The 26,300-nt window shown below is 47.1% G+C and overlaps 1 protein-coding gene across 3 annotated transcripts in view; it reads left to right on the top strand.

Moving 5' to 3' along the window:
- The window catches only part of DAAM1 (dishevelled associated activator of morphogenesis 1), a 183,840-nt gene that overhangs the window by 99,766 nt on the left and 57,774 nt on the right, over positions 1 to 26,300 (top strand). For all 3 annotated transcript variants that reach the window (XM_050952533.1, XM_050952534.1, XM_050952532.1), the window contains exon 4: positions 18,235 to 18,306. In XM_050952533.1, the coding sequence (XP_050808490.1) occupies positions 18,235 to 18,306 (72 nt within the window). The remainder of the gene's footprint in view (positions 1 to 18,234; positions 18,307 to 26,300) is intronic.

The following is a 26,300-nucleotide window of genomic DNA, read 5'->3' as shown; positions in this document are numbered from 1 at the left end:
CTAATGTGTAATAACCTTTGGGATGGAGATGATATGGGGAGCGTAGAAACATTCTGGGGGGACTGCATGGTCACCAGTGCTGCTGAGTTCACCACGCTGACCAAACAGGAAATGAAATTCAGAAGTTCCTGGGGCTTTTCCTGTGTATCTGACTAGTGTATCAGAGCTCAAAGTGCTCCCGGAGGCCAATACTGTCAATTTGTGTCCACAGTACCCCAAATTCAATCCAGCAAGGTCGATTTTAGCGCTACTCCCTTCGTCGGGGAGGAATACAGAATCGATTTTAAGAGCCCTTTAGGTCAACGGAACGGGGTTGGTTGTGTGGACGCATTCATTTTTAAATCGACCTAACGTGGCTAAATTCAACTTAACCCCATAGTGTAGACCAGGGCTTAGTGAATTTAAAAGGACACCTACAAACATCCTCACTCCATCCATCTAAGGAAGGGAGAGCGAAGGCATTGTCCAAAGAGGCTATTAAAGAAAATGAACACATTGTGAGAACCTGAAGGAATTCAGGAGCTGGCCAGCTGGACCCGTTTAGACAGCAGACTCATAGTATATCCTCTGCATTCACAAGAGCATATGTACAACCTACCTATTGAGATCACACAGTGAATAGAATCACTGGCAGAGTGGCTTTCTATATCCTGAATTTCTTCTGTTCCTCCATCTGTTCTTTATAATTATACGGACAATTAGCACCAGGGCGATTCATGTCTGTTGTTCTTTCCTTACGTTAATCAGCAGTGAGAGAAAGGTTTGCTATTGCAGCCCAGGGGAAAGACTAGGCAACCCCTCCTTTATCAGCTGTTGCTACTTGTGTCAGACAAGAGATCATGGATTCCAGTTCTGGCCTCCTGCTGCTGCAGAACTTAGAGGTGCTGTACAGTGAGAAGTTTCCACATGTATCTAAACCAAAGGTCCCATGGTTCCTGTGTCCTGCCCAGCATTTCCTTTCTTATAAGATGGTACTGATGCGTGGAAAGCTGACCATAGCATTTTTAGGCAGGCCTCCAAAAAACCCTTTTTGCCTTGTTTCCAGCCCCCAGCATAATTGATTCCTCCCTCTCTGCTGTCTCTACCCTGCATTGTACAAGTGAGGTGTCATAAACAGATAAGTAAGAGTTAATAGAACAGAACTGCTTCATATCTCTTTTGCCTGGAAAGGGTTAACAAGAACAGTGAGCCTGGTTGTCACCTGACCAGCGGATCAATCAGAGGACAGGATACTTTCAAATCTTGAGGGAGGGAAGTTTTTGTGTGTGCTGTTGGTTTTTGGTGGTTGTTCACTCTGGGGGCTCAGAGGGACCAGACGTGCAACCAGGTTTCTCTCCAATCTCTCCTATACAGGCTCTTATAGATTCAGAATAGTGAGTACTAGATAGATAAGGCGAGTTAGGCTTATGTTATTTTCAAGTGTGTATTTGGCTGGAAGGAGTTCAAATTGGTATTTGGCTGAAAAGATTTTAATTTGTACTTGTATACTTAGGCTGGGAGGGTATTCCCAGTGTCTACAGCTGAAAGACCCTGTACCTATTCCATTTTTTAAAATTTACAAAGATAATTTTTACTGTTTTTTCTTTCTTTAATTAAAAGCTTTTCTTGTTTAAGAACCTAATTGGTTTTTTTTATTCTGGTGAGACCCCAGGGGACTGGGTCTGGATTCACCAGGGAATTGGTGGGGAGAAAGGAGGGAAGAGGGAGAGAGAGGCTGATTTCTCTCTGTGCCAGGATTACTTTCTCTCAGGAAGAGTCTGGGAGGGGGAAAGAGAAGGAGGAGGAAGGTGAATTGTCCTCTCTGTTTTGTGATTCAGGGAGTTTGAATCACAGTGATCTTCCAGGGTAACCCAGGGAGGGGAAGCCTGGGAGAGGCAATGATGAGGGAAAGGGTTTACTTTCCTTGTGTTAAGATCCAGAGGGTCTGGGTCTTGGGGGTCCCTGGGCAAGGTTTTGGGGGGACCAGAGTGTACCAGGCACTGGAATTCCTGGTTGGTGGCAGCGCTACAGGTTCTAAGCTGGTAATTGAGCTTAGAGGAATTCATGCTGGTACCCCATCTTTTGGACGCTAGGGTTCAGAGTGGGGATTGTACCATGACATGAGGCCTGAAGACTTATAAGGAGGTTAAGTTGTAGGGTACATCAGATGGGGGGAGGGATAGCTCAGTGGTTTGAGCATTGGCCTGCTAAACCAGGGGTTGTGAGTTCAATCCTTGAGGGAGCCATTTAGGGATCTGAGGCAAAAAATCAGTACTTGGTCCTGCTAGTGAAGGCAGGAGGCTGGGCTCAATAACCTTTCAGGGTCCCTTCTAATTCTATGAGATAGGTATATCTCCATATATTATTATGTCACTGTCTCATTTTCTATAGGGGTATGTGATGGGAGGATATATAAGTGGCCATCAGCCACCTCTTGCAGGTGTGGAGTCCAGCTGCTGGTTATTTTCAGCAACTGGCTTGCCATTGATCATATCCCTTTCCATTTCCAAGGTGACCTTCCCAGGGAAAAGGGCTAGGAACTTATTTAATGAAAGCTGAAATGCACCTTCCGATGTCCAGTTCCTCTCAGTCTGGGAGTGGGTGGGGGATCTGTGGGCTCTGCAAAGCTGAACACATGCTCTGCATTCGTCTGAGTCACTGCACTGCCGTTAATCTATCCCATTACTCCTGAGAAGCATTATGTGAAACCTATTGCCTGGAAACCAAACTCTGCTCCTCAGGAAGATCTCACTCGTATGTGCTCTGCTAATTTGCACACCCAAAAATTCACCCGCAGTGAAGCCTCTCTGCTCAGTGAAGACTTATGAGCTGGCTCTGCTCTTTACTGGGGGACTTCTTCACTGTTACAGAGTACACTAAAACACAGCCACTGGAGTACTGCAGGCTTTTGCCCTGAATCATTACAGCTCAGCGACTTTCTCCATATATCTGAAGGAAGTCCATGTTGTGCTGCATTGGCTTTGTTCTTCTACTGTACCATGCTCATCACGTGGCAGTATTAAGTGATCTGCGATGAGTCTGCCTGGTTGTTAGCATGAATTAATGAGGTTCTGCTGCACTTAATTGAGAGGGGTCTTTAAACTGGGAGGCGGCAGAAGGGGGCCCAAGGGGGAGCTGAGAAAAGGGAAATCTTTATAATTCGACAAGTTAATTGTAAGTGAAAAGTTGTGCCTATTGTGGTGTTCAGCTTTCCTCTCTAAAGACCTTTTGGCCCCACCACTTCCTTTCAGTCCGACACAAACAGCACTTCCATCTCCCTTTCAGCCTGGGGTGCAGGCGTGTGTCCTGTCTTGTATGCACATCGGCAGAAGACAGGAAGCTGTGCTGAGCCCTTCCGACACTTCCCACAGCTGTGAGGAGCCACAGGTGCAGAGGGGAAGTTGTAACATCTGTCCAAACAGCAGCTGGCCACTGGAAGAGGCGCTGCAGTGAGATCACCTGTACCCTCCCCTTTTTATTTCTGCCTTTTTCTCCAGCTTGCTGCTGTTGCCCTGTATAGGATTCCCCGTCCCTCCTGCGAGGAAGCCCAGGACATAGTAGGGAGGGAGGAATCTAGTGGTTACATTAGGCTAGCCCATCTCAAACGCTGAGGCTTGTGAGGCTAAGCAGCTCTGGCATCTTTCCTGTGGCCCTCCTCCTGGGAGTGTTGAATTAGTGCTAGGAACCAAATGATGCATCTGTAAAGGAATTTTAAGTGCTCGTTGCAAGGGGCAGTGATCACGGGGGTGACAGTTCAGGTGTCAGATATCCCTGTGGGGCTGTACGATATTTCTATGTTGTACTTCCTCAGGGCCAAATAAGACAGCTCGTGCTATGTCTCTCTAGATATCATTGCTTTGCTATGCTACAGGACAAACCCTGTGGCTGTGTTTCAGGTTCTGAATCCTCTGAGCCTCCCAGGAAACCATCTCATTTAACTTCTGCTTTTTTTCCCTCCACGCCTAAAATGCCAGATGGGGAATGGGGTCAAGTGAAGGGTAATTGCTCGTTGCCATTCAGCAGGGGAGGAGCCCCATTAAAATCAAATGACTCCAGATAGAAAGTCAAATGAGGCAACCACAATGGGGATTGTGATAATATCTGAGGTCTGTATTCCCCACCCCCAATCCCTGAGGATCCCCTGGAGTATGTGTGTGAGAATACAGATACACATGCCTGCACTGGGCTCTCTTCATGTGATCCTGAAATACAGCCATGTAAGGGTTTAGGACGTGGAGTCCAGCTGCGAGACCGGGTAGGGTGGGAAGTGAAGGAGGGTGCCAAGTCCAAGAGAAAGTTTAGTCGGCAGGATTTAGTTATGGACTCTCTTGTTGGGATGGGATTCTACCAGGATTCCAGGAGTGCTCCCCTCCTGGCATGCAGGGAGGAAGCCATGGTATCTTGAATGACCGCAAGTGATCTGTACCTCAGTTAAATGCCGGGTCACCTTTGTTCCTGCTATGGTTACAGTAGTGTAGAAGTGCCCCCCAACACGATGCAGGGCATTGAATTTATTTTCGCTACTAAGCTAGGAGAATGCCAAGTACTGACTTGTCGGTATCACATCTCCAAGATTACAGTGAAGACATCCCTACGAGCACTGATCAGGCCTCTGCCTTTCTTGGATTGTGATGTCCTACGTGACTGGAACTCAAGATGATGTGGTTCTGGGTGCATCTGTGTACATCATATGGGATACTTCTAACATCACTCTCTAAATGGGAATTACTGTCGAAGCCTCTGGACTTCCATGTCCGGTGACTGTAGGAACATGACTGAAACTGCCTCTGGGATTAGCCTGAAGCATTGGTTCGCAGCCTTTGCCATACCATGATTCTATGTGGCAACAGAAAGTTTCAGGGTCTCCTGGAAAGGGATGGGTTTGACCCTCACATTGATAACCCGCGGTTTGCAGTTCCCGACCCTTCTTAACAAATCGTGCCCTCTTGTAGTGGTCTGTGCAAAGTCACACTGTGTGTGACTCGGCATTTTGCTTATGTTCTGAGAGCAAGTGGAAGCACTTTAGAAAATGGCTTTTGATCTTCCTAAAAGTTACCCAATCAGTTAGTAAGAGGTGGGGACTGAGCTAAAAGGACCCAACAGTAGAAATACCCTCAATTTTAGATTTGTGTGTGTGTGTGTGTGTATCCAAATGTTAATATACAGACCAGCAGGACTTGAATTGTGACCGGGGCCATTGATTGTGACAGACTTGTTTTGAAGAAGAAATCATTTGTGTGTTGGTTTTATAGACACCCTTGCTTGTGAGGGTGGAGGAGATGGACTGGCCTTCAAGCAGGAGATATCAGTCGCTCCTGAATAAACATAGTGCAACTTGGCATGGAGAAACCTCCTTTTACTTCCAGTGAAAGTGATGGTCTCTCAGAGTAGCCTGGCATCAGGCACTGCTTGAATCTCCTTGGCTTTTGTCAGCCACTTGTGATTTACTAGTATTCTACTCCTAAATTCCTCCTCCTGCCCAGTTCAGCTTCCAAACTATGGTAAGTGGGACTGCTCTAACAGCAGTTGCAAAAAGTAGCTCATGTTTCCTTAAGTAGTGTAACTTTTTTTGCAAATAATTAGGACTGTCAATCACAGTTAACTCAAGCAATTAAAAACAAATTGACTGGATTAAAAAATTAATCATGATTAATTGCAGTTTTAATTGCATTGTTAAACAATAATAGACTACCCATTTAAATTTATTATAAATATTTTTGGATTTTTTTAGATTTTCAAATATGTTGATTTCAGTTACAACACAGAATACGAAGTGCACAGTGCTCACTTTATATTATTTTTTATTAAATATTTGCTCTGTAAAGAGGATAAAGAAATAGTATTTTTCAGTTCACCTGCTACAAGTACTGTAGTGCAATCTTTGTCATGAAAGTGCAACTTACAATTTTTTTGTTACCTTGTTTTGTTGCAGTTATGTAAAACTTTAGAGCCTACAAGTCCACTCAGTCCTACTTCTTGTTCAGCCAGTCGCTAAGACAAACAAGTTTGTTTACATTTATGGAAGATAATGCTGCCCACTTATTTACAGTGTCACCTGAAAGTAAGAACAGGCGTTCGCATGGGACTTTTGTAGCTGGCATTGCAAGATACTTGCGTGCCAGATCTGCTAAACATTTGCATGTCCCCTTCATGCTTCGGCCACCGTTCCAGAGGATATGCTTCTATTTTGATGATGCTTGTTAAAAACATGTAATTAAATTTGACTCAACTCCTTGGGGGAGAATTGTATGTCTCATGCTCCATGGTTTTACAATTCTCCCCCAAGGAGTTGAGTCAAATTTAATTAACACATGTTTTTAACAAGCATCATCAAAATAGAAGCATATCCTCTGGAACGGTGGCCGAAGCATGAAGGGGACATGCAAATGTTTAGCAGATCTGGCACGCAAGTATCTTGCAATGCCAGCTACAAAAGTTCCATGCGAACGCCTGTTCTTACTTTCAGGTGACACTGTAAATAAGTGGGCAGCATTATCTTCCATAAATGTAAACAAACTTGTTTGTCTTAGTGAATGGCTGAACAAGAAGTAGGACTGAGTGGACTTGTAGGCTCTGAAGTTTTACATACCCGCACTCAAAAACAAAACAATGTAAAACTAGAGCCTACAAGTCCACTCAGTCCTACTTCTTGTTCAGCCATTCGCTAAGACAAACAAGTTTGTTTACATTTATGGGAGAGAATGCTGCTGGCTTCTTATTTACAATGTCACCTGAAAGTGAGAACAGGCATTCGCATGGCTCTGTTGTAGCGGGTGAATGCAGGTAAAACCATGGAGCACGAGATATACCTGCATTCTGCCATGTATTTCGTGTTATAGCAGTCTTGGATGATGATCCAGCATATGCTGTTCAATTTAAGAACACTTTCACTGCAAATTTGACAAAAGGTGAAGAAGGTACCAACATGAGATTTCTAAAGATAGCTACAGCACTCGACCCAAGGTTTAAGAATCTGAAGTGCCATCCAGAATCTGAGAGGGATGAGGTATAGAACATGCTGTCAGAAGTCTTAAAAGATTCGAAAACTACAGAACCCAAGCCACCAAAAAAGGAGATCAATCCTCTGTTAATGGCATCTGACTCAGCTGATGAAAATGAACGTTCATCTGTCTGCACTGCTTTGGATTGGATTGTTACTGAGCAGACCTTGTCAGCATGGAAAGCAGGTCCCCTAGAATGATGATTGAAGCATGAAGGGGCATACAGATGTTTATCATATCTCGCATGTAAATGGCTTGCAACACCAGCTACAACAGAGCCATGCGAATGCCTGTTCTCACTTACAGGTGACATTGTAAATAAGAAGCCAGCAGCATTCTCTCCCATAAATGTAAAGAAACTTGTTTGTCTTAGCGAATGGCTGAACAAGAAGTAGGACTGAGTGGACTTGTAGGCTCTAGTTTTACATTGTTTTTGGTTTTGAGCGCTGTTATGTAAAAAAAAAAAAATAGTCTACATTTGTAAGTTGCACTTTTACAATAAAGAGACTTCACTACAGTACATGTATGAGGTGAATTGAAAAATACTATTTTTTTACAAATATTTGCACTGTAAAGAAGATAACAATAATATAAAGTGAGCATTGTACACTTGTATTCTGTGTTGTAATTGAAATCAATGTGTTTGAAAATTGTAGAAAACCTCTAAAATATTTAAATAAATGGTATTCTGTTGTTTAACAGTGCGATCAAAACTGCAATTAATCACCATTATATTTTTCTCTTGGGATTAATCGTGATTAATTCTTTTGTTTGACAGCCCTACAAATAATTTTTGATGATCAGATTTAATAATCTTATGAATGAGCAATAAAGCATTCATTCTCCTCCATGAAAAGTTGCCGTATGTTTGGTGGTTCTTGCTTAAATTCATAAATATGTATTATCCCTGATATGTTTTTTAGAGAAGTGATTGTTCTTGCTGATTAGCACCCAAATATTTTCTCCATGAATCACAGCAGCTACACAGCTCAAGACAGGATTACGTTTTTGCAAACAACCTGCATTTCCATCCTAAGGATGTGGGAGAGAATGGATGTGCTTATTATAGGGATTATCATTGGCATAAATTTGTCTGTGTAAAATTCTAAACTGAAGGCATGAATGACAGTGCAACCAGATGCAGAAGCATTTAGCATATGCCGAATGGGGTGTGATTTCCTTAATATTTAAACAATGATTTTTCTCATGAACAGGACGTAGCTGTTTAGCTCACTTACATTTTGCACTCCCTTGAAATGCTAATGTCACTTAGCTTGTGCAGATAAGAGGAGGCAGCTCTTTTATTATAGCAAACGTTTTATTTTTGCTCTATATTAAGCAAATTCTGCTGGCTCCCCATAGGAATGCTGTGTTTGATGTGTCATTGAAGTGAACACTGAAGCGTATTGCTCAGTGAGTCGGCAACAAGATTCTAACTTTACCTCCAAGAATTTCATGGCTTTTTGACTTTAGTTGTGAGATTCAAAAGTATCTTGGCAAGAGGGACTTGCTGTCAACTGACCTGTTAGACACATGGTCTCTGGAAGAAGAACTTTTTGTGCATAGGCCTGAACCCACTTACAAAGCATTGAGGACACACCCAGTCCCTCCAAAGGCAGAAGGACTTCTTGCTCCACCACACTTCGCAAAAGGCTCTGGAGGTAGCCTGTTTGTCAGCCCTCCATCCATCATGCAAAGCAGGGTCTGCGTGTATCTGAACGCCAGGGGTTGTGGTATGCCGCCAAACAAGGATGCTACAGCTAATGTGGCCTGTGCAAATATATGCTAGTGATCACGTGCCCTACCGTAGGGTGGGTTTGTTTAGATATTTTTCTGTGGCCTTCATCATTGTTTTAACTGAGCGTCTCACTAACAGTTCTGAATTTAACCTCACAACATCTCTGTGAGCTTGGGAAGTACTGATCCCGTTTTACAGATGATGGAGGGCGGAGGGAGTCAGAGAGCTCAAGTGGTTTGCTCAAGGTCATGCAGCAAATCTGTAGCTAATAACGGAACCCAGATCTTCTGAATTCAAGTCGTTGAACGTGAAGCCAGGGTCTCATTCTGATCTTGTCTGACGCTGATGTAAAGTGGTTGCAGCTCTACTGACTTAACTGGAATTACACCAGCATAGGGGAGAGCATCGTTCATCATGCAGTAATGAAGCGGGCCTGGAAATTCAGAAGGTTGTGGACTGAAGGGGGTGGGGGGCATGAGGGCAAATTCCACAGTCCCAGAACCCTCACCGAGATTCCCCTGCCAGATACCACTCTCTCTTTTACAATGACAGGGGTCCAGCTTTTGGGCACCACAGCTGGCTGCAGCAGTATGGCTAGGGGAGAGAGGTCATTTCCCCCAGGCAGGCCAGTCCCAGGCCATTTAGGGCTTTTAAAGTGTTGGTTACAACCTATAACTCCACCTGCAGAGCAACAGGCAGCCAGTGCAGATCCCGGTGCACCAGTGTCATAAGCTCCCAGTGAGACTGCTACAGCTGCTGTCTCCAAATGATTGTGCGGAGCTGCCCTCTGTGGAGCACATTGCAGCAGTCTAATCTCGAGGTAAGACAAGCATGGAGAACAGGCGCTCAGTCTGAGGCTGAAAGGGAAGGCTGCATACACCTAGCCAGATGCAGATGGTAAGTTGCTGTGTGGGTCGCTGCTGTCATGTGATCATCCAACAGCAGCCGGGCGCCTGAAGTTGCGTTGCCTAGTAACTGGCAGATGTACTCCCTCAGTCAAAAGGATCGACGTTCCCTCCAGCTGCTCCCCCCAGCACAGCCAACATCCTCTCAGTCTCATTTGGGTTGAGTTTCAGATAGCTTGGTCTTATCCATGCCCCCTATCAGCCCCCGGCGTGGCCTCAGTGCTGCACTGCTTTGTCCAAGGGTTGGATGAGCTGGAGACCTCCGACTGGGTGCCATCGGCGTGCTGAAAACCCACGACTCCTTACGAGCCCCCACCTACCCGTTAAATGGGGGGATGGTGGGGGGGTGGCAGAATGGTGCCCTTCAGGACCCCATGCCTGACAGCTCATCAGGAAGAGGCACAGGCATCCACAACTCTCCACTGAGGTCTCTGTGAGAGGAGGACGGAGATGCCAAAGAGCAATCCTGTCCACTCCCACCAGGCAGATAGGACCAGCCTTAGGGCAGGCGTTCAGCGTGCCAGCTTCCAGAAGGCACCAAATAGCATCCAGGGGATGCCAAGTTGGAGGGGGTGGAGCACCAAAAACATTTTCTGCCCTGGGGCAGGAAAACACCTAGGGCAGGCCCTACACACAGGACCTTGGTTGCCCCTGACAACAGCCAATCCAGCCAACCCTGAAGGAGTCATTTTGTTTGTCCTTTCATTTTCCTTTTCTGTCTTCCCCTTGTGTCTGTTTGGGTTTGAAGAAAGCGCCTCAGCTGACCACCATGCTGGGTGAATAACTCACACTTCTGCTTCAGCCCAGTCATATCACCAGGGATGAACTCAGGGCTAAGATTTTTCCAAAGTGACAAGCGATTCTCAATGCGTCGATCTTTTAGGGGTCCAGCTTGTGACACCTTCTGAGGATCTGGCTCCCTGAGGCTGAAGGAGGAGCGCCTTCTGAAAAATCAGACTTCTTTAAAGTGTCCAGGTTGGGCCTTAAAAAATTGATGCCCCGGTTTCACTAGTTATCTGTGTTGATGTCTTGCAGTTTTCTTGCATACGTAAGTTACTGCTAATAAGTTCAGAACATTGTGTACTACTGATGAGTTAACTTCCAAACACTAACCTCTGGGTGCTGCCCAGTGCCATCTAAACAATCAGTTCTTTTCATGGATGCTAAATTTGGGGATCTGAATAGGTTGCTATTGCCTGTTTTAGTGGACGAGCTAATTTAGTGATCCAGGGAAAGTGTGTAAACTCTGTGCTTTCAGTGAATATTAGAAGTTCTAAGTTGCCTCACTTTAAACTCTCGATAAATGGTCAGTAAATAGCCCTCATAGCAGTACAACCTTGCCTGGATCCCACTGGGAGATGAATAACATTCCTGGGCTAAAACAGTAGGTGTTAAATTTCCTTGACAGTCATGGAAACCTCTCCTCTGCAGTGATCATTTCAGTCGGTCAAACCAGTTTTTGGCAGCCGTCAGTTTTAATGCGTAGTCATGAATGTGGCCAAAGATGTACCGAAGACTGGCAGCTCTAACAACCCCAGGATTATTTTGATATATTACAGCACTGCGTTTGTTTTCCAAAAGAGACATTTTCTGTCTCTGGGGGGGTTTCCCCCACAATTTGCTGCCGTCACTCAAGATGAGTTTTTACAGTAAGTTCATTGTAAAGGCAGGAGGTAAAAGGGAGAGGGTTTCAGAAAAGCTCAGTGCAAGGCAATGTGGCCTAGAGGATATGGCATTAAACTGGGACTTGCCACTGACCTGCTTGGTGACCTTTGGCAAGTCACTTCTCTTTGGGCTTCTGTTTTTTTCCCCACCTTTGGTCTATCTTGTCTGAGCTTGTAAATTCTTTGGGGACAGGGACTGTCTCTCACCATCTGTCTGTACAGCACCAAGCACAATCTTGGTTAGGACCTCTCTGTGCTACTGCAATACAAGTAAATTGTAGTAATAAATATATAAATGCTGTATTTAATGGAGAGGAAGGACAGCGAGAAAGGCTTGAGTTTATCCTCTGCAACGCTTCTTGGTTAATAGCATTTTTTAACAGCAATGTGTGGTTCTCAGCAGCATTTCAAAAGATTGCACTTCTTGTATTTTGCTAACACTGCACAGACACTTGAGTTTTACAGGCCTTACTGTTGTAGCTGTGTTGTAAAGTTAGGTTGTACTCTGTGTGTATCTGTCTTCATTTTTGTATTACATTCTGTGGTAAATGCAGCTGAACGATTAACATTTCCTTTAAAGCCATATTGGTATAAGACCAAAGCAGTCCTGTTTTGCATGAAGGCTGATAGGTTCTTGCACGTTACAGGGGAATTAAAAAAAATTAAAAATGTTGATCTAAGCAAAGCGTTCCTGCTTTCTCTTCCTGGAATTGAACATGCATGTTCTGAATGGAGCAGTGACATGGAGCTTAGCATTTCTGAGCTTTGGCAGCCAAGGTAAGCTTATTGAGATGGCATAAATATCAGTGACTTTAGAGCCATCCACATAGACACAGGCTCTGTAAAACAACACAAGTTGCTTGACGTTCATTAGATTTTGCACTAGTCTTGCCATGACACACATTTTTCTTCTAACTTCATAAAAAGTCTCCAGTCTGTTTATTCCCTAATGGGTGTAAAATGTCAGGCGGAGGTGACTCGGTCATGGAATAAAACCCCCTGGTACTCATGGGTGAGGGGGTAGGAAAACGCCCTAACTAAAGCAGAAGATGGGGAGGGTCCACATAAGGTTTCCTCAGTTAGAAAAGTGGCTCTTTCTCTTAAACTTCCTGATGTCTATGGGAGCTGAGGCTTGCAGACAGGTTTATATCAATGGCAGGATTTCCCTAGGGTAGAGATTTAGGGCTTGTCTACATCACAAAGTTGCAGCGCTGGTGAGGGGGTTACAGCGCTGCACTTAGGAGGTGTACACATCTGCAGGGCATCACCAGCGCTGCAACTCCCTGTTTGCAGCACTGGCCGTACTCCCGTTTTGTCTCGGGTGTAGAGGATCCAGCACTGGTGATCCAGCGCTGGTAATCAAGTGTAGACACTTACCAGCGCTTTTCTTGACCTCCGTGGAATAAGCAGGTATCCTAGCATACCTGAGGAAGCCTCTCCTTCAAGCAGGTCTCTTTCCCTGCGGTTTGCAGGGGGGTCCGGGGAACGCGAGAGCAAACCGCGGGGAAGCTGGTCTCCTTCCCTGGTTTGCTCTCGCGTTCCCCGAACCCCCGAGCAAGCAGTTCTCCTTCCCTGCGGTTTGCTCTCGCGTTCCCCGAACCCCCGTGCAAGCAGGTCTCCTTCCTTGCGGTTTGCAGGGGGTTCGGGGAACGCGAGAGCAAACCGCGGGGAAGCTGGTCTCCTTCCCCGGTTTGTTCTCGCGTTCCCCGAATCCCTGTGCAAGCAGGTCTCCTTCCCTGCGGTTTGCAGGGGGGTTCGAGGAACACGAGAGCAAACCGCGGGGAAGCTGGTCTCCTTACCCGGTTTGCTCTCGCGTTCCCCGAACCCCCCTTGAAGCCGCCCAACAGTGCTGCAGTGTGGCCACATCTAACACCACTTGCAGCGCTGGTTGCTGTAAGTGTGGCCACTCTGCAGCGCTGGCCCTATACAGCTGTACTAATACAGCTGTAACAACCAGCACTGCAAAATTGTAGATGTAGACATACCCTATGTTAATGCAGCCACTGAATAGAAAAATCAACTTGACCTCTTTACCACCAAGCCAGCTCAACACTCATAGGAAGGGGTGGTGAGGGGAGACTCTCTCTGTGAGCATGTCCCCGTGAAGATCTCTCTCTCTGCATCTGGAGACTATGGTTTATCTCCCACCCCAGAAAAGAAAGGGCACAGGGCCTGCCTGCAGAGGTGGCAGATCCCAAAGCTCTGGCTTTTAGTGGTGTCCTCTTCTTCCACCCTTTCAGCAGGCGCAGAGTCACACTCAGCAGCATGTCCTGGCTGCGTTTGTCCACCAAACCTTAGGTCACTGGAGAAGTAAATACAGCCACAGAGGAACAATATATACCCCAGGCCCAGCCACTCTCCCCCAGTAAAGACATTGAAGCAGATGGGGGTGCAGATTTGTGGAAGTGATTGAAATCTTTATTTGCGCCTCAGTCTTGGCGGTATGAAGGTGTCTGGGCTGTTGATTCTAAATCCATCTAGTTAAATGTCTTTAAACTAAGCTGTGGAAGCTAGAGGCACTGGGAGTTTCCTAAGGGTTAATGACTGGGTGGGAAGAGTTGATGGCCTGTGCAGAAATTTGCCAGGGCACCTTTTATAGGAAAGAAGCTGCTACAATTCTGCACAGGAAGCGATTTGTATTATTGTGGGAGCATCTCTGGTCAATGGCCTTGAAAGTGCTGAGAGCTAAATTGCCTAGAAAACCAGGGCAAGTTCTGGAACTCATTGAAAGCACTCAGCCTGGAGGCCGATCCTATTGCTTCAGGAATCAGAACTGCATTTGCTAGTGTATGGTTACCTGCCATTAAATTGCTTTGTGCATGTGGATGGAGGAAAAACACATATACTCTTGTCATTAGGGGCATCTTCTCATTGGGTGTCGACTCTGGAAAGTGTAGCCAGAGGAGCTAGCCTGAAAACCACATTCCATTTCCGTCTGTAACTCTCTCATTGCAAGGAATGGGTTGGTCTCAAGTCTTTTTGTCACTGAGATCAGCTGGAAAGCTGTTGCTAATGGTCGTTGGATGTAAATCATTGGTGGGGCTGGAGAAGTTGGGCTGCTGGAGGCAAAGCCTTTTTGATGGAGAACTCGAGTCTAGAATTTGCCCTCCTCATGGATCTGACCAGTTTTGTTAGCAGCATTTCAGTATTAAAACACTATGTGCCTCATGGGATTTGTAGTTTGGATGCCTTTTGCTCCCTTTCTCTTGAATGGGATGGGATCCCCAGTGGGACTACATCTCCCATGATGCACAGTCTTCCCTCACTGACTTGAGACTGTGGTTGTGTTGCTTTTTGACTTCACCCAGAAAATTTTGAGTTTTCAGAGGAGAGGGTGGGATGTGGAAATGCTCTAACAAGCTCTAATCAGAACCCTGAAGTCAGTGAGGTAGTGAAGAGATTCTTATGTCAGAACACCCAAGATGTCCTGATGCTGCCAGTCCTTTAAAAACTTGTTGGATGATTTCTTGAGAAGCTGAACCCCCAGCTCCTTGACTTCAATGTGAATCGAGGGTACTGAGCACCTCAGGGAAAATCAAGTCATTGTTCCATAGCAAGTATGTCTGACTTATCACTAACAAAATAGGAAAAACAATTGTTCTGAAGAGGCTGCTGCTACCTTAGCTCTCCAGGGCCCAACAGTTCAGAGGCTTTTAAACCAGTGGGGTCAGATCTGGAGTGCTTGTGCTAGTTATTGGCATGCTGTATTGTTGGCATTAGGGAATCCCATCAGAAACAGCGTGTTGACCAAGATGGCGAAATGTATCTGATGCAGATGTTACTTATTAACACATGGGAAAAGTTAGGGAGTTTCTTTATAAAATGCTCAGGTCCATGGAGCAGAGAAGCCAATAGATTATTTTTCATGTTATAAAAGTCCTAAAAGAGTTGCTCTATCTCAAACAAAGTTATAGGGTTAAAACAAGAATAACTGGATAAACTTGTATGGCCTGTGTATTATGCAGAAGGTCTCACTAGATGATCACAATGGTCTCTTCTTGCCTTAAACTCAATCAACCTATGAATACAAACTTTGGTTTTCTCTTACTTTTCAAAGCAGAACATAAACTGCAAGTCTTTTAAAAGAAAAATGTACTATGGGACTTTTGTCATTGTATTTAGTTGTAAGCTTGTGGGGGGAGGGAGGTATGGGGGTTATACAAAATGTAATTGTTTCTCTGTGGATTCTAATACTGATTCTTGGCTGCGAGCCATTAGCACAAGCTAACGGTTTTCTCTGGGACTGACCTAATTTTACTGTTGGATCGTTTGGTAATATACACTGCTGGTGTGAGACAGCTGGTGCTCCCTTCCCTCCCTAGGGGAGCTGGGGAACTGACCGTGAATTCACCAGCCTTGTAAGTGAGGGAAACAGGTTCGTTTACAGACTTAGCTCTCTTACAAAGTAATCTGATGTTTCTTATGCACCAGCAGCAGGCTCGCTGCATGCTGGATGTTTCTACAGGGAAACGTGCAATTAAAGCTTGCATCCACCTACTCATGTCAAGGGTCACTTGAACTGGCAAGAATTTTTTCTTCTTGTCTGTGTGATCCTAGACACTGACTCTTGGACAGATAATCTCTGTGCCATCCCTGCCTTCACTCCTCCATCCTCCCAAAAAAACCTCACTCCAAACAATGTTGACAATATGACTGCCTGGCATTTCTGTTATCAATGCAGTTCTCAAGGCTAGAATTAGAGCTGAATCAAGATTTCTGTTACAAATTCTTATATTTCTTAGGTCCAAATAGCTCAGCTATGGGAAAAAAGTTTGATTTTTTGTTTGTTTTTGTTTTAAAGTAACATCCAGATTTAAGCCTAGGAGCAAAAATACTAATTTTGTCCCTTTAAATCTGTCTGGCTATGTGGGAAACCGCCTATAGAATTGAACAGTAGTTCTGTCTTGGCAGGGGAAACAAAGCATTTCTGAAGCCAGCCTCAAACAAAATGTTATCTTTGCGGTCCCACATCAGTGAGCGAAACACCCTGGTATTTTCAAGGATGGATGTGTATGGGCTGGGGAAGGGTCTTGTAGGAGGACAGTGTAGGTCTTTGTCCCCCTCTAGTGGCAGGCCCACATAAGAGGGTAACAAATATATTGCCCCTGCCAGGTACATGAGCTAGTGTTTTAGCACAAGGGCTAGAGCCTCGTGCTTTGAATGTGAGAGGTCTTGGGTTCAAATCCCTGCCGGCAGCCGAAGCGGGGTTGCTTATTTAGGGGTTGGCCTTGTGTGTTGTAGTAACTGGGTGTACCAGGATGAGTCAACAAAATTTCAGAGAGCCACAGCTTGAATTGCTTTTGTAATTCCAAGCCACAGCCTAACGACAGCGAAACATGGGTTTTTGTGTTAGGAACGTTGCTGTAATCATTCCCAGAAATACGTGCTCTGTCTAGCCTTGTCAGTCAGTCAGTCCAGCATAACTCTGTTGCTATAAGGGACTGGTTTCATGGAATCTGGTGTGTTTCAAATACTCTGATAACAGTTTGTTCTTCTAATAGTGTCCCTGTGGCTGCACTTCAGGTGTACATGTCTCTCTCGAGCCCTTGATCGGAGATTTTCAGTTAGCAGCGTCTGTTTGGCCTGTGTGTGCATACTATACCTCCTCATGCCGTATAACTTTCTATAACAGGAGACTATCCAGATTGTTGCTTTGAGAATCAAGAGTGAACTTTCAGATGTGTGGAGAGCGTTTTGCGGGTCTCGAAAGAAGGGGGGAAAAATCTGGAAGCATCTGTCACTGAGAAACTGTTAGCGTGAGAGCATGTTACTGAACCTGTAAGCAGCTTCATTTTCCTGCCTCACATTCTTCCTTGCTATGCCATGTCACCAGTGTAAATTTGATCTCTTCAAGTCACTCATGTACAAGGACACTGGAGAGCCTGAAAAGCTATCTGGTTTATTCCACTCAGCAGCATGTCATAATCTCCAGCCTAGAGAGCTGGACTCTAAATCATGCAGCGTAGCGCAATGGTTTCCAGCCTCTCAAGACTGAACCCAAAGGCAGGAGTCAGCAGTTGTTTAAATGAGGAATGTTATGAGCCTTTTTCTACACGCTCATTACTTCTGGCTAAGCCTGGTGTGCCCCCTACACCATCCTCCACACCAGGGGACTAAGATGCCTGCAGCACATCTGAGGATGACGTCTTGCAACTGATGGAGTATGGAACTGTGGTGTGAAAAAAGTCAAAAGCCCCTGAAAGAGTGTAATTTGAATTGTCATTGCCTCTAATATCTGTGGAGAAATCATAACCCCCCAGGCTGAGATGGTTTATATCCAGTTTATTTATTCTGTGTGAGTTGTAGCAAACTACGTCAAACAGGGCTGCCCGGGGTGGAGGGACAAGTGGGGCAATTTGCCCCGGGCCCCACAGTGGCTCCCACTAGAATATAGTATTCTATAGTATTGCAACTTTTTTTTATGGAAGGGGCCCCCGAAATTGCTTTGCCCCGGGCCCCCTGAATCCTCTGGGCAGCCCTGACATCAAAAGCAGCCTCACTGCATTCAGCAAAGCTATGTAGTCAAAAACTTTCAACGGAGGAAATTTTAAAGTGCTACTACTGGGAGATCTGGGTTTAGAGTTTGAGTTGTTCTCTAAGGACCTTGGAACCGGGAGATTGCCACACTTAAATCGGGAAGTGTTTAGTTAAAAGCAGACATTGTAACACGGATTGCATATAAAGACATTGCCCCATAGAGCTTTTGGTTAAAAAGACCAAATAATATACCTAGATCAGAATGCTTGGGATGGTGGGCTCAGAATGTAGGAAATCTCATAGACTTTAAGGCCAGAAAGGACCATCATGATCTAGTCTGACAGAAATCAAACTTTGACTGGTGTAGTGGAAGTATTGTGTGCTGTGTGTTCAGTCTTCATACATGGCTATTGTAAAAGGATGGGGAAAGTAAACCTTGTTTCTCCTGATGAGTTTCTTTTTGTTTTCAGGACCAGGAAGAAAATAAAGGAGCCACTAGCTGGCCTGAGTTTTACATTGATCAGCTAAATTCAATGGCTGCTGTAAGTATTTTTCCAATTATTTTGCTGGCATATGTAGAATAAACAAAAGTGTTCTTTAGCAATGTAGTTTATGATGTAATCAACTGTTACACTTCAGAATATTACTGCCCTCAAATCCATGCTAAATTCTGCCTCCTTTCCCTCTCAATAAACTTACTGTCTCCAGTGTGTGTTTTACATAAGGTGTATATATATGTGCACACATGTACAGAGTAAGTCACTGAAACGTCATGGCAGGATGCATAACGTGCAGTTTGACTTGCGTTCACCCTTATGTCAGGTTACTCATAGAAATGTAAGGCTGGAATGGACTTCAAGATGTCAGGTCCTGCCCCCAGGGGTGCTGAGGCAGGACCAAGTAAACTTACACCATCCCTGACAGGTGTTTGTCAAACCAGTTCTTCTAAACCTCCAACGATGGGAATTCCACTGCCTCTCTTGGAAGTTTATTCCAGAGTTTAGCTACCCTTTATAGTTAGATTTCCTAATCTAAATCTCCTTTGCTGCAGATTAAGCCCATTACTACTTGTTCTATGTTCTGTGGAAACGGAGAACAATTGATCACCAACCTCTTTATAACAGCTCTTAACTTATTTGAAGACTGTTATCAGGTCTCTCCTCAGTCTTCTTTTCTCACAACTAAACATGCCTAGTTGTGTTTTTTAAACCTTTTGTCATAAATCAGGGTTTCTAAACCTTATATCGTTTTTGTTGCTCTCCTCTGGACTCTCTCCAGTGTATCTGCATCTTTCCTAGCATGTAGCACCCAGAAGTGGACACACTGCTCCTGCTGAAACCTCACAATTGCCAAGTAGAGCAGAACAGTTAGCTCCCTTCTCTTACAAATGACACTCCTGTTAATTCACCTCAGAATGATTTTAGTCTTTTTCACAATTGCCTCACATTGTCACCTATTCAATTTGTGATCCACTCCAACCCTCAGATCCTTTTCAGTAGTACTACCACCTAGCCAGTTTTCCCATTTTACAATTGCTGTTGTATCAGGCTGCACTGTGAGTGAGCTACAATAACTAGACTGAAGATGAACAGTGTTGCTGTGCAGTTCTGCTGCATTTTTCAAAAGAACCTGAGTGAATTCCAGTGGGAGCTGGATACCAGACTCCTTTATTTTCCTTTGAAAATTCCAGACCCAGTGCCTCTTCAATGTCTACTGTTTGCAACAAATCTGGATCCCTGCTAATCTTGTTACTGACACCTCCTGTGTTTGGCCCTGACAGGGACACTGTATTACACTGTGGGCTTCTTGATATGTGAATCCTGGAGACTGTAGGTGGAAACATTTTTCAAGGGCTACGGACTTTGGATTGTGATGCAACTAAGCATTCTATGAAAACACCATAACTTCATCTCTTTGATGTGCGTGCAGGCAGGAGTGTATTTCTGGATACAAAAAGATTATTTTTACAGTCACTTAGCACAAATACAGACACGGTCCTTGCCATGAGAACTTGCAAGCTGAAAGACACAGATTAAGCAAGAATGCTTTGGGAGGCTGTAATGCACTTGCTTTAATAGCTGCTTTTCAAACCACAGTTGCTTGGCATTTTACAGTCTCTTGCCTTTTTTCCATCTCTCTTGAAATATCAAAATCTCTCTTCAAGCACTGATTGCCGCTATAAGTGGGTAGGCAGTTAGACTATCCTGAGAGGCAACACTTAATTGCACGCTGCTCAGCAAATCACTTCACCTGAAAATTAGTATGAACGGCAGAAGCAAAAATCTTAACGAATTCAAAATGTTCAAGACAATTAGTAGTGAAGGGCCTGATTTGACACCCTTTGAAATCCTACATGTCTCAGTGTTGTAGCTCTTCCTGCATAATGACATCGAAAGCTCTAGGGCTTGCCTAACTTACCAGAGGATCGATGCTGCGGTGATTGATGCATCAGTGGTCGATTTAGCGGGTCTAGTGAAGACCCGCTAAATCGACCGCCGATTGCTCTCCTGAGAAGAGTAAGGGGAGTCGATGGGAGAGCATCTCCCGTCGACATTGCATAGTGAGGACCCTGTAATAAGTCGATCTAAGCCACGTCGATTTGAGTTACACTATTCACGTAACTCAAATTGCGTAGTTTAGGTTAACACTTCCCTTTAGTGTAGACAAAGTCCTAGTTAAAAGGCCCTCATTAACTTTACATCCAGACTTCCATAATAATCCTGGTGTTTTCTCATCCTCAAAAACTTTCTCTTTTTTTTGAGCTGAAACTTCCCATGTTTGGTGTCAGCTCAGAGGCAATATATTTTTTTCTGGTCAGTTGCTGTTTAGTTACGGGAGAGTTGGTAAGATCAGTCTCTGCTCTAGTAACAGAATGAATGAAAATCCTCAGACTTGGTATATAGCCATGGGCCAGGCGCTCAGTACCACCGCATTAGAGCCTTCGCAATACCGTGGATAGGGAGAGACAAATGGAGCAGCATGGGGGAAGATAGGTTAACCCAGATTGGGGGAAGCTGGAGAGGCAGGGAAACAGGTGGGTGGGAGAAGGTGAAGAGAAACTTGGGGTGCAGTTTAGGAAGATCTTCATGCATGTGCTCAGAGAAGGGCAAGGGAGAGCTGGCTGGGCTGGGAATAGCCATGTGTAGGAGCTGAGTTTTTGTGATCAAGGCTTTTCAGCACTTCAGGAGCTCTGCAGTGCCTTTGATCTCCTGGCAGTGCGGACGCATCATTAAAGGGGCATGCCTGAAGAAAGGGGCGAACGTCGCTTTTTGCTTTTATTGGCATCTCAAAGCCCTGAACTTGTCTTTTTCTTCTTTGGCTTCACCTCTGCTGTGTTGTCCAGGCCATGAGGCAAGCCTCCCAGGCAGCTTTCATGAAGAGCAGCCAGCTGCCCTGTGATGCCATAGGCAAAGACGCATGTCAGAGACACTTACGATCTGCGAGGGCCCGATTCTGCCGCACACACTGACCTCAAGTGCTGGCTCCCTGCATGAGTAGCACCACTGATCCAAGGGGCAGCTCAGAGTGCAATGTTTCCCTCCTGGAAGGATGGCAGAGCTGGGTCTGTAGTGATTACAATGGAGGAAGTGTCTGTTGAAGCAACAAGCCCATTCGGATGCCCCAGCTGTCCGAGCAACTGCAATGGAGCAGTGCCACATGTGTGCTGTGTGTACAGAATATTTGTTTCTGGTCACTGTAATGGCTCTAACACGAGGCCCTCGATCAAAGAGAAGAGACACAGTATCTACACATACCCTGTTTTTGGGCAGTCAGCATCTTACCTAGTTACGCTGGCAGGAGTGAGTGCCGGGTAGAGGCAGCTGCAGTTAGTCCATCCTGTAAAAATAACCAGTGGGTAAAGGTGATGCTCACTCCCATCTCCACCACACTCTGTGTCATCAGGCTTTTGTGGGGAGCTCTGCAGGGAGCACAGCCTCAGCCCCTTGTAGGGCTGTCTTGTGACCCCTCCATGGTCCCTGCACAGTCACAGGGTCTGAGCCCACTGAATCATTGTGAGTGCAGATCCTCCTCTAAAACGACCTACCACCATGCTGCAGCGTCCTCTTGCGTTCCCCTGCCCTTCTGTGCAGGGAAGGATGTGATGTCATTCTTGTACAGGCTCCCTGGGCATCTGGATTACTGTACTCCTAAATGTTTAAAGAATTACAGTACTCCTAGTCGTGCACAGGCAGTATGGGGCATATCGATCTGTCTGCAGAGATCATCGGGGGTGTTTCGTTACAAGATGCTGTGATTCTATTGTATTGTATTTTTATTTCTGCCTCTTGGAAAGCTGCCGTCTCCCAAGGACCAAGCTGCTGATTGGACCCTAAACTTTCATTTAGTTTCTTCTAGCCCTGACAGTTGCAGAGCAAACATTCCAAGTGTGACTCAGCACTGGGTGGTCTGCGTGAGTTTGCAGATAGGCAGCCTGAAACAGTAGATCTGAGCTGCACAAACTGCTCCATTCATCTCTATGATGTGTTGACTCTGGAACCTAATGGTAACCCAGAGGACGGCATGCACTACTTTGCTGCTGGTCATTCAGCTAACATGTTGTTCCATTGCTGTTGGATACAGTAGAGCAGATGCTGCTGTCAATGCTTGCTGCAGTGAAGTAAGAGGTCAGGTTAACTATGTACCTGTTCACACAGGAAAGAGGGTAAAAGCTGTAATCCTTATGTACTAGTAAAAGTCTCCACTGCTTCCCATACATTCCCAACATGTGCCCTGCCCTGTTGTCTAACATTCTGGCTTCTGCTTGGCACTTTTCTAGCACAACTATGTACTGTCAGTTCAAACACCTGTGGCCTGCTGAAATGGGACAATGCACTGGCTGTATTAAACTTCCCAAAAGTCTGGATTTTGGCTGTTTTTTTCCCCCTAAGTGAACTTGCTTCAGAATTCAGCATTAGCTCATCACAGCAAAACTGGAAGCCTTTTCCTGGACTTGAGCTTGCTGCAGAGCACCCAGGGCCTTGAGTTGTAGCAAAATCTACTGATTATCTAACACACGAACACCCTGCTGCATCAGCATTTCCTCCCCTCCAGCTTCACGAGCGTCCTCAGAAATGTTGAAAAATAAGTCTACATAACTGCTCAGTGTGGGCCCAACTCTGATTCTGTTGTTGTAATCATGGGAGTTTTCCCACTGACTCGAATGGGAGCAGGGTAATGGCTGAGTACACCTTCCTAGGGCCATGGCTACACTGGCACTTTACAGCGCTGCAACTTTCACGCTCAGGGGTGTGAAAAAACACCCCCCTGAGCGCTGCAAGATGCAGCGCTGTAAAGCCTCAGTGTAATCAGTGCCGCAGCGCTGGGAGCGCGGCTCCCAGCGCTGCAAACTACACCTCTAAGGGATGTGGTTTACGTGCAGCGCTGGGAGAGCTCTCTCCCAGCGCTGGCGCTTCGACCACACTCACGCTTCAAAGCGCTGCCGCGGCAGCGCTTTGAAATGTCAAATGTAGCCATACCCCTAGATCAGAGAGAGAGACCCCTTCTGGATGGCCTTTCTTTATTTGATCACCTTAAAGCTACATTAAGGTGGTATAATAGGCCTGGTCTACACTGGGTGAGGATTGATCTAAGATACGCAACTTCAACTACGAGAATACGTTGACTTCAGCTATGCTATCTTAGATCGACTTAGATTGACTTACTTCGCGTCGTCGCAGCGCGGGATCGACGGCCGCCGCTCCCCATCAACTCCGCTTCCACCTCTCGCCCTGGTGGAATTCCGGAGTCGACGGGGAGCGCGTTCGGGGATCGATGTGTTGCGTCTAGACGAGACGCGATACATCGATCCCCGATAGATCGATCACCTCCCGCTGATCCGGCGGGTAGTATAGACATACCCTAAGTTGTCTCTCTTGCTATGTCTGAGGGAGTCTTTGAGCCCTGTTTTGTGACAGCCTGGCTGACCAGTGGGAGGTTTCAGAGCTACTCAGAGTAGGCCAGGGCTGCTCTCATCAATATGTGACCCTTCTCCCCCCTTCTTCTTCGAGTGATTGCTCATATCCATTCCAGGTAGGTGTGCGCGCCGCGCGTGCACGTTTGCCGGAAACTTTTTTACCCTAGCAACTCCAGTGGGCCGGCAGGTCGCCCCCTAGAGTGGCGCCACTATGGCACTTGATATATACCCCTGCCGGCCCACCCGCTCCTTAGTTCCTTCTTACCGCCGTGTCGGTTGCTGGAACTGTGGAGTGCAGCTTGCTGTCCTCCATGTCCCTAGCTCTCCTTTGTATACTGTTAGTAGTTGTAGTTGTAAATAGTTTCAAAAACAGTTTAAGGTAGTATAGTAGTTAGTTGTCTATTGTATATAGTTATAGAACTTATTCGCGGAGTGGGCCGTTGCCCTTCCCGGTGCCCGGCACTGGGCTCATGCCTGGTTCGCTGGGCTTCAAGCAGTGCTCGGCATGCAAGAAGCCGATGCTGACTAGCGATCCCCACGACGCGTGCCTTAAGTGCCTGGGGGAATCGCACATCACTGAGAAGTGTCGTATCTGCAAGGCCTTTAAGCCTCGCACAAAGAAGGAGAGGGATCAAAGACTCCGCGCTCTCCTAATGGAAGCGGCACTGACTCCGGTACCGGCAGCACAACAGGCCACCTCTACTCCGGCACCGGACCGCACCGGCACCGGCAAGACTCCCCGGCACCGTCCATCCCCGGCACCGGGACCCGATCCAAGACCCTCGACGTCTGCAACACCATCTCTGCAGGCTCGAGTGGAGCGCCTGGCACCTACCTTGGCCGCGGCACCGCCTGCAGGGCTGCTGTCGACTCCGGACCCGGAAGGTCCGTCGAGTCCGGCCCCTCCTAGCTCCCCCTTGAGATCGGGGGTCGAGCTGTTAGTCCCATCTACGCCGGAGACCTTCGCCTCGGCACGGGACTTGATAGCGCTCACTGAGCCATCGCAGCCTCAACCCCCGGTACCCCCGGGGCAGGTGACCTCCAGAGGCAAGCCAATGCTGAGAGCGCCGTCTCCGGAGTCCAGGCACCGATCTCCTCGGCGGTACCGGTCGCACTCGCAGCGCCAGTCAACATCTGCATGGTCCCGGTCTGGCTCCTCTTACCACCGGCACCGAGACTCTAGGAGCCGTTCGCCTCGGTGCTCAGCTCCCCGGTCGACCTCCCGGTACCGAGCCGGTGCTAGGTCCCGGTCCCGGTCGACCTCCCGGCACCGCGTCGGTGGCAGGTCCCGGTCCCCAGTGCCATCCCGGCACTGCACTGGACGCAGATCGCGGTCCCATTCTTGGCACCCACCTCGAGGCAGATCCCGATCCCGATCCCGGCACCGGTGCGACTCACGGTACCGATCCTCAGCACCAAGGAGATTGTCGGCGTATAGAGAGGTCTATCAACCTAGCTCAGCTCCTCCATGGCCTTCGAGGGAACCATCCGTGTCCTCTCAGGCGGAGAGCGCCTATACGCTGGGGCAGGACAGACACGCGGCCCTGTTTCAGGACCCTCCGCCTCAGGACCGAGGGCCTCAGCAGTGGGGGTTTTGGACCCCCTGGGCGTACCGCCAAGCCCAGGGTCCACAACATATTACTCCCTGCCCTGCGGCGGAACGCAGGCCACCAGAGGCAATGGTGTCTCGCCCCCCTCCCTCCCCGGAAGCCGAGGACAGGTCCAGCCACCAGGACCCAGAGCTCCCTCCAGAGCCGGAGGTGCAGCCCCAGACAGAACCCCCCGTGCACGCTCTGCTGCCAGGGGTCTCCTCGTCGTCTTCCCCTGATGAGGCGGTGGCAGGTACCTCGTCCTCCAGCCCTTCCCCTCTAGATCTTAGGGCACATCAGGACCTCCTCAGGCGCGTGGCGCAAAACCTGGACATACAAGCAGAGGAGGTCTCTGAGATCGAGGACCCGGTGGTGAGCATCCTCTCTGCCAGTGCTCCCACCGGAGTGGCCCTACCCTTCATCAAGACTATTCAGGCCAACGCCACCACTATCTGGCAGTCACCGGCCTCCACCCCTCCAACCGCTCGAGGCGTGGAAAGAAAGTACATGGCCCCCTCCAAGGGCTATGAGTACTTGCACGTTCACCCGACACCCTGCTCCCTTGTGGTCCAGTCGGTGAACGATAGGGAGCGCCATGGTCAAGAGGCCCCGGCGCCCAAGTCTAAGGAGGTGAGGCGGATGGACCTCCTGGGCCGTAAGGTCTATTCAGCGGGGGCGCTACAGCTCAGGGTCTCGAACCAGCAGGCCCTCCTTATCCGCTACTCTTTTAACTCCTGGGTAGCGGCGGGCAAATTTAAAGAGCTGTTACCGCAGGACGCACGTCAGGAATTTACCACCATTCTTGACGAGGGCAAAAAGGTCACAAGGACCTCGCTGCAAGCCTCCTTAGATGCTGCGGACTCGGCCGCTCGGACCCTTGCCTCAGGGCTTACGATGCGCCGCATTTCCTGGCTCCAGGTCTCTGGCCTTCTGCCAGAGCTCCAGCATACCATCCAGGACCTCTCCTTCGAAGGCCAGGGCCTGTTTTCCGATAAGACAGACCCCAGACTAAAGGACCTTAAAGACAATCGGG

This window comes from Gopherus flavomarginatus, chromosome 5 (assembly GCF_025201925.1).
Source record: "Gopherus flavomarginatus isolate rGopFla2 chromosome 5, rGopFla2.mat.asm, whole genome shotgun sequence".
NCBI classification, from domain to species: domain Eukaryota; kingdom Metazoa; phylum Chordata; order Testudines; family Testudinidae; genus Gopherus; species Gopherus flavomarginatus.
This window is presented reverse-complemented; position numbering and strand designations above follow the sequence as displayed.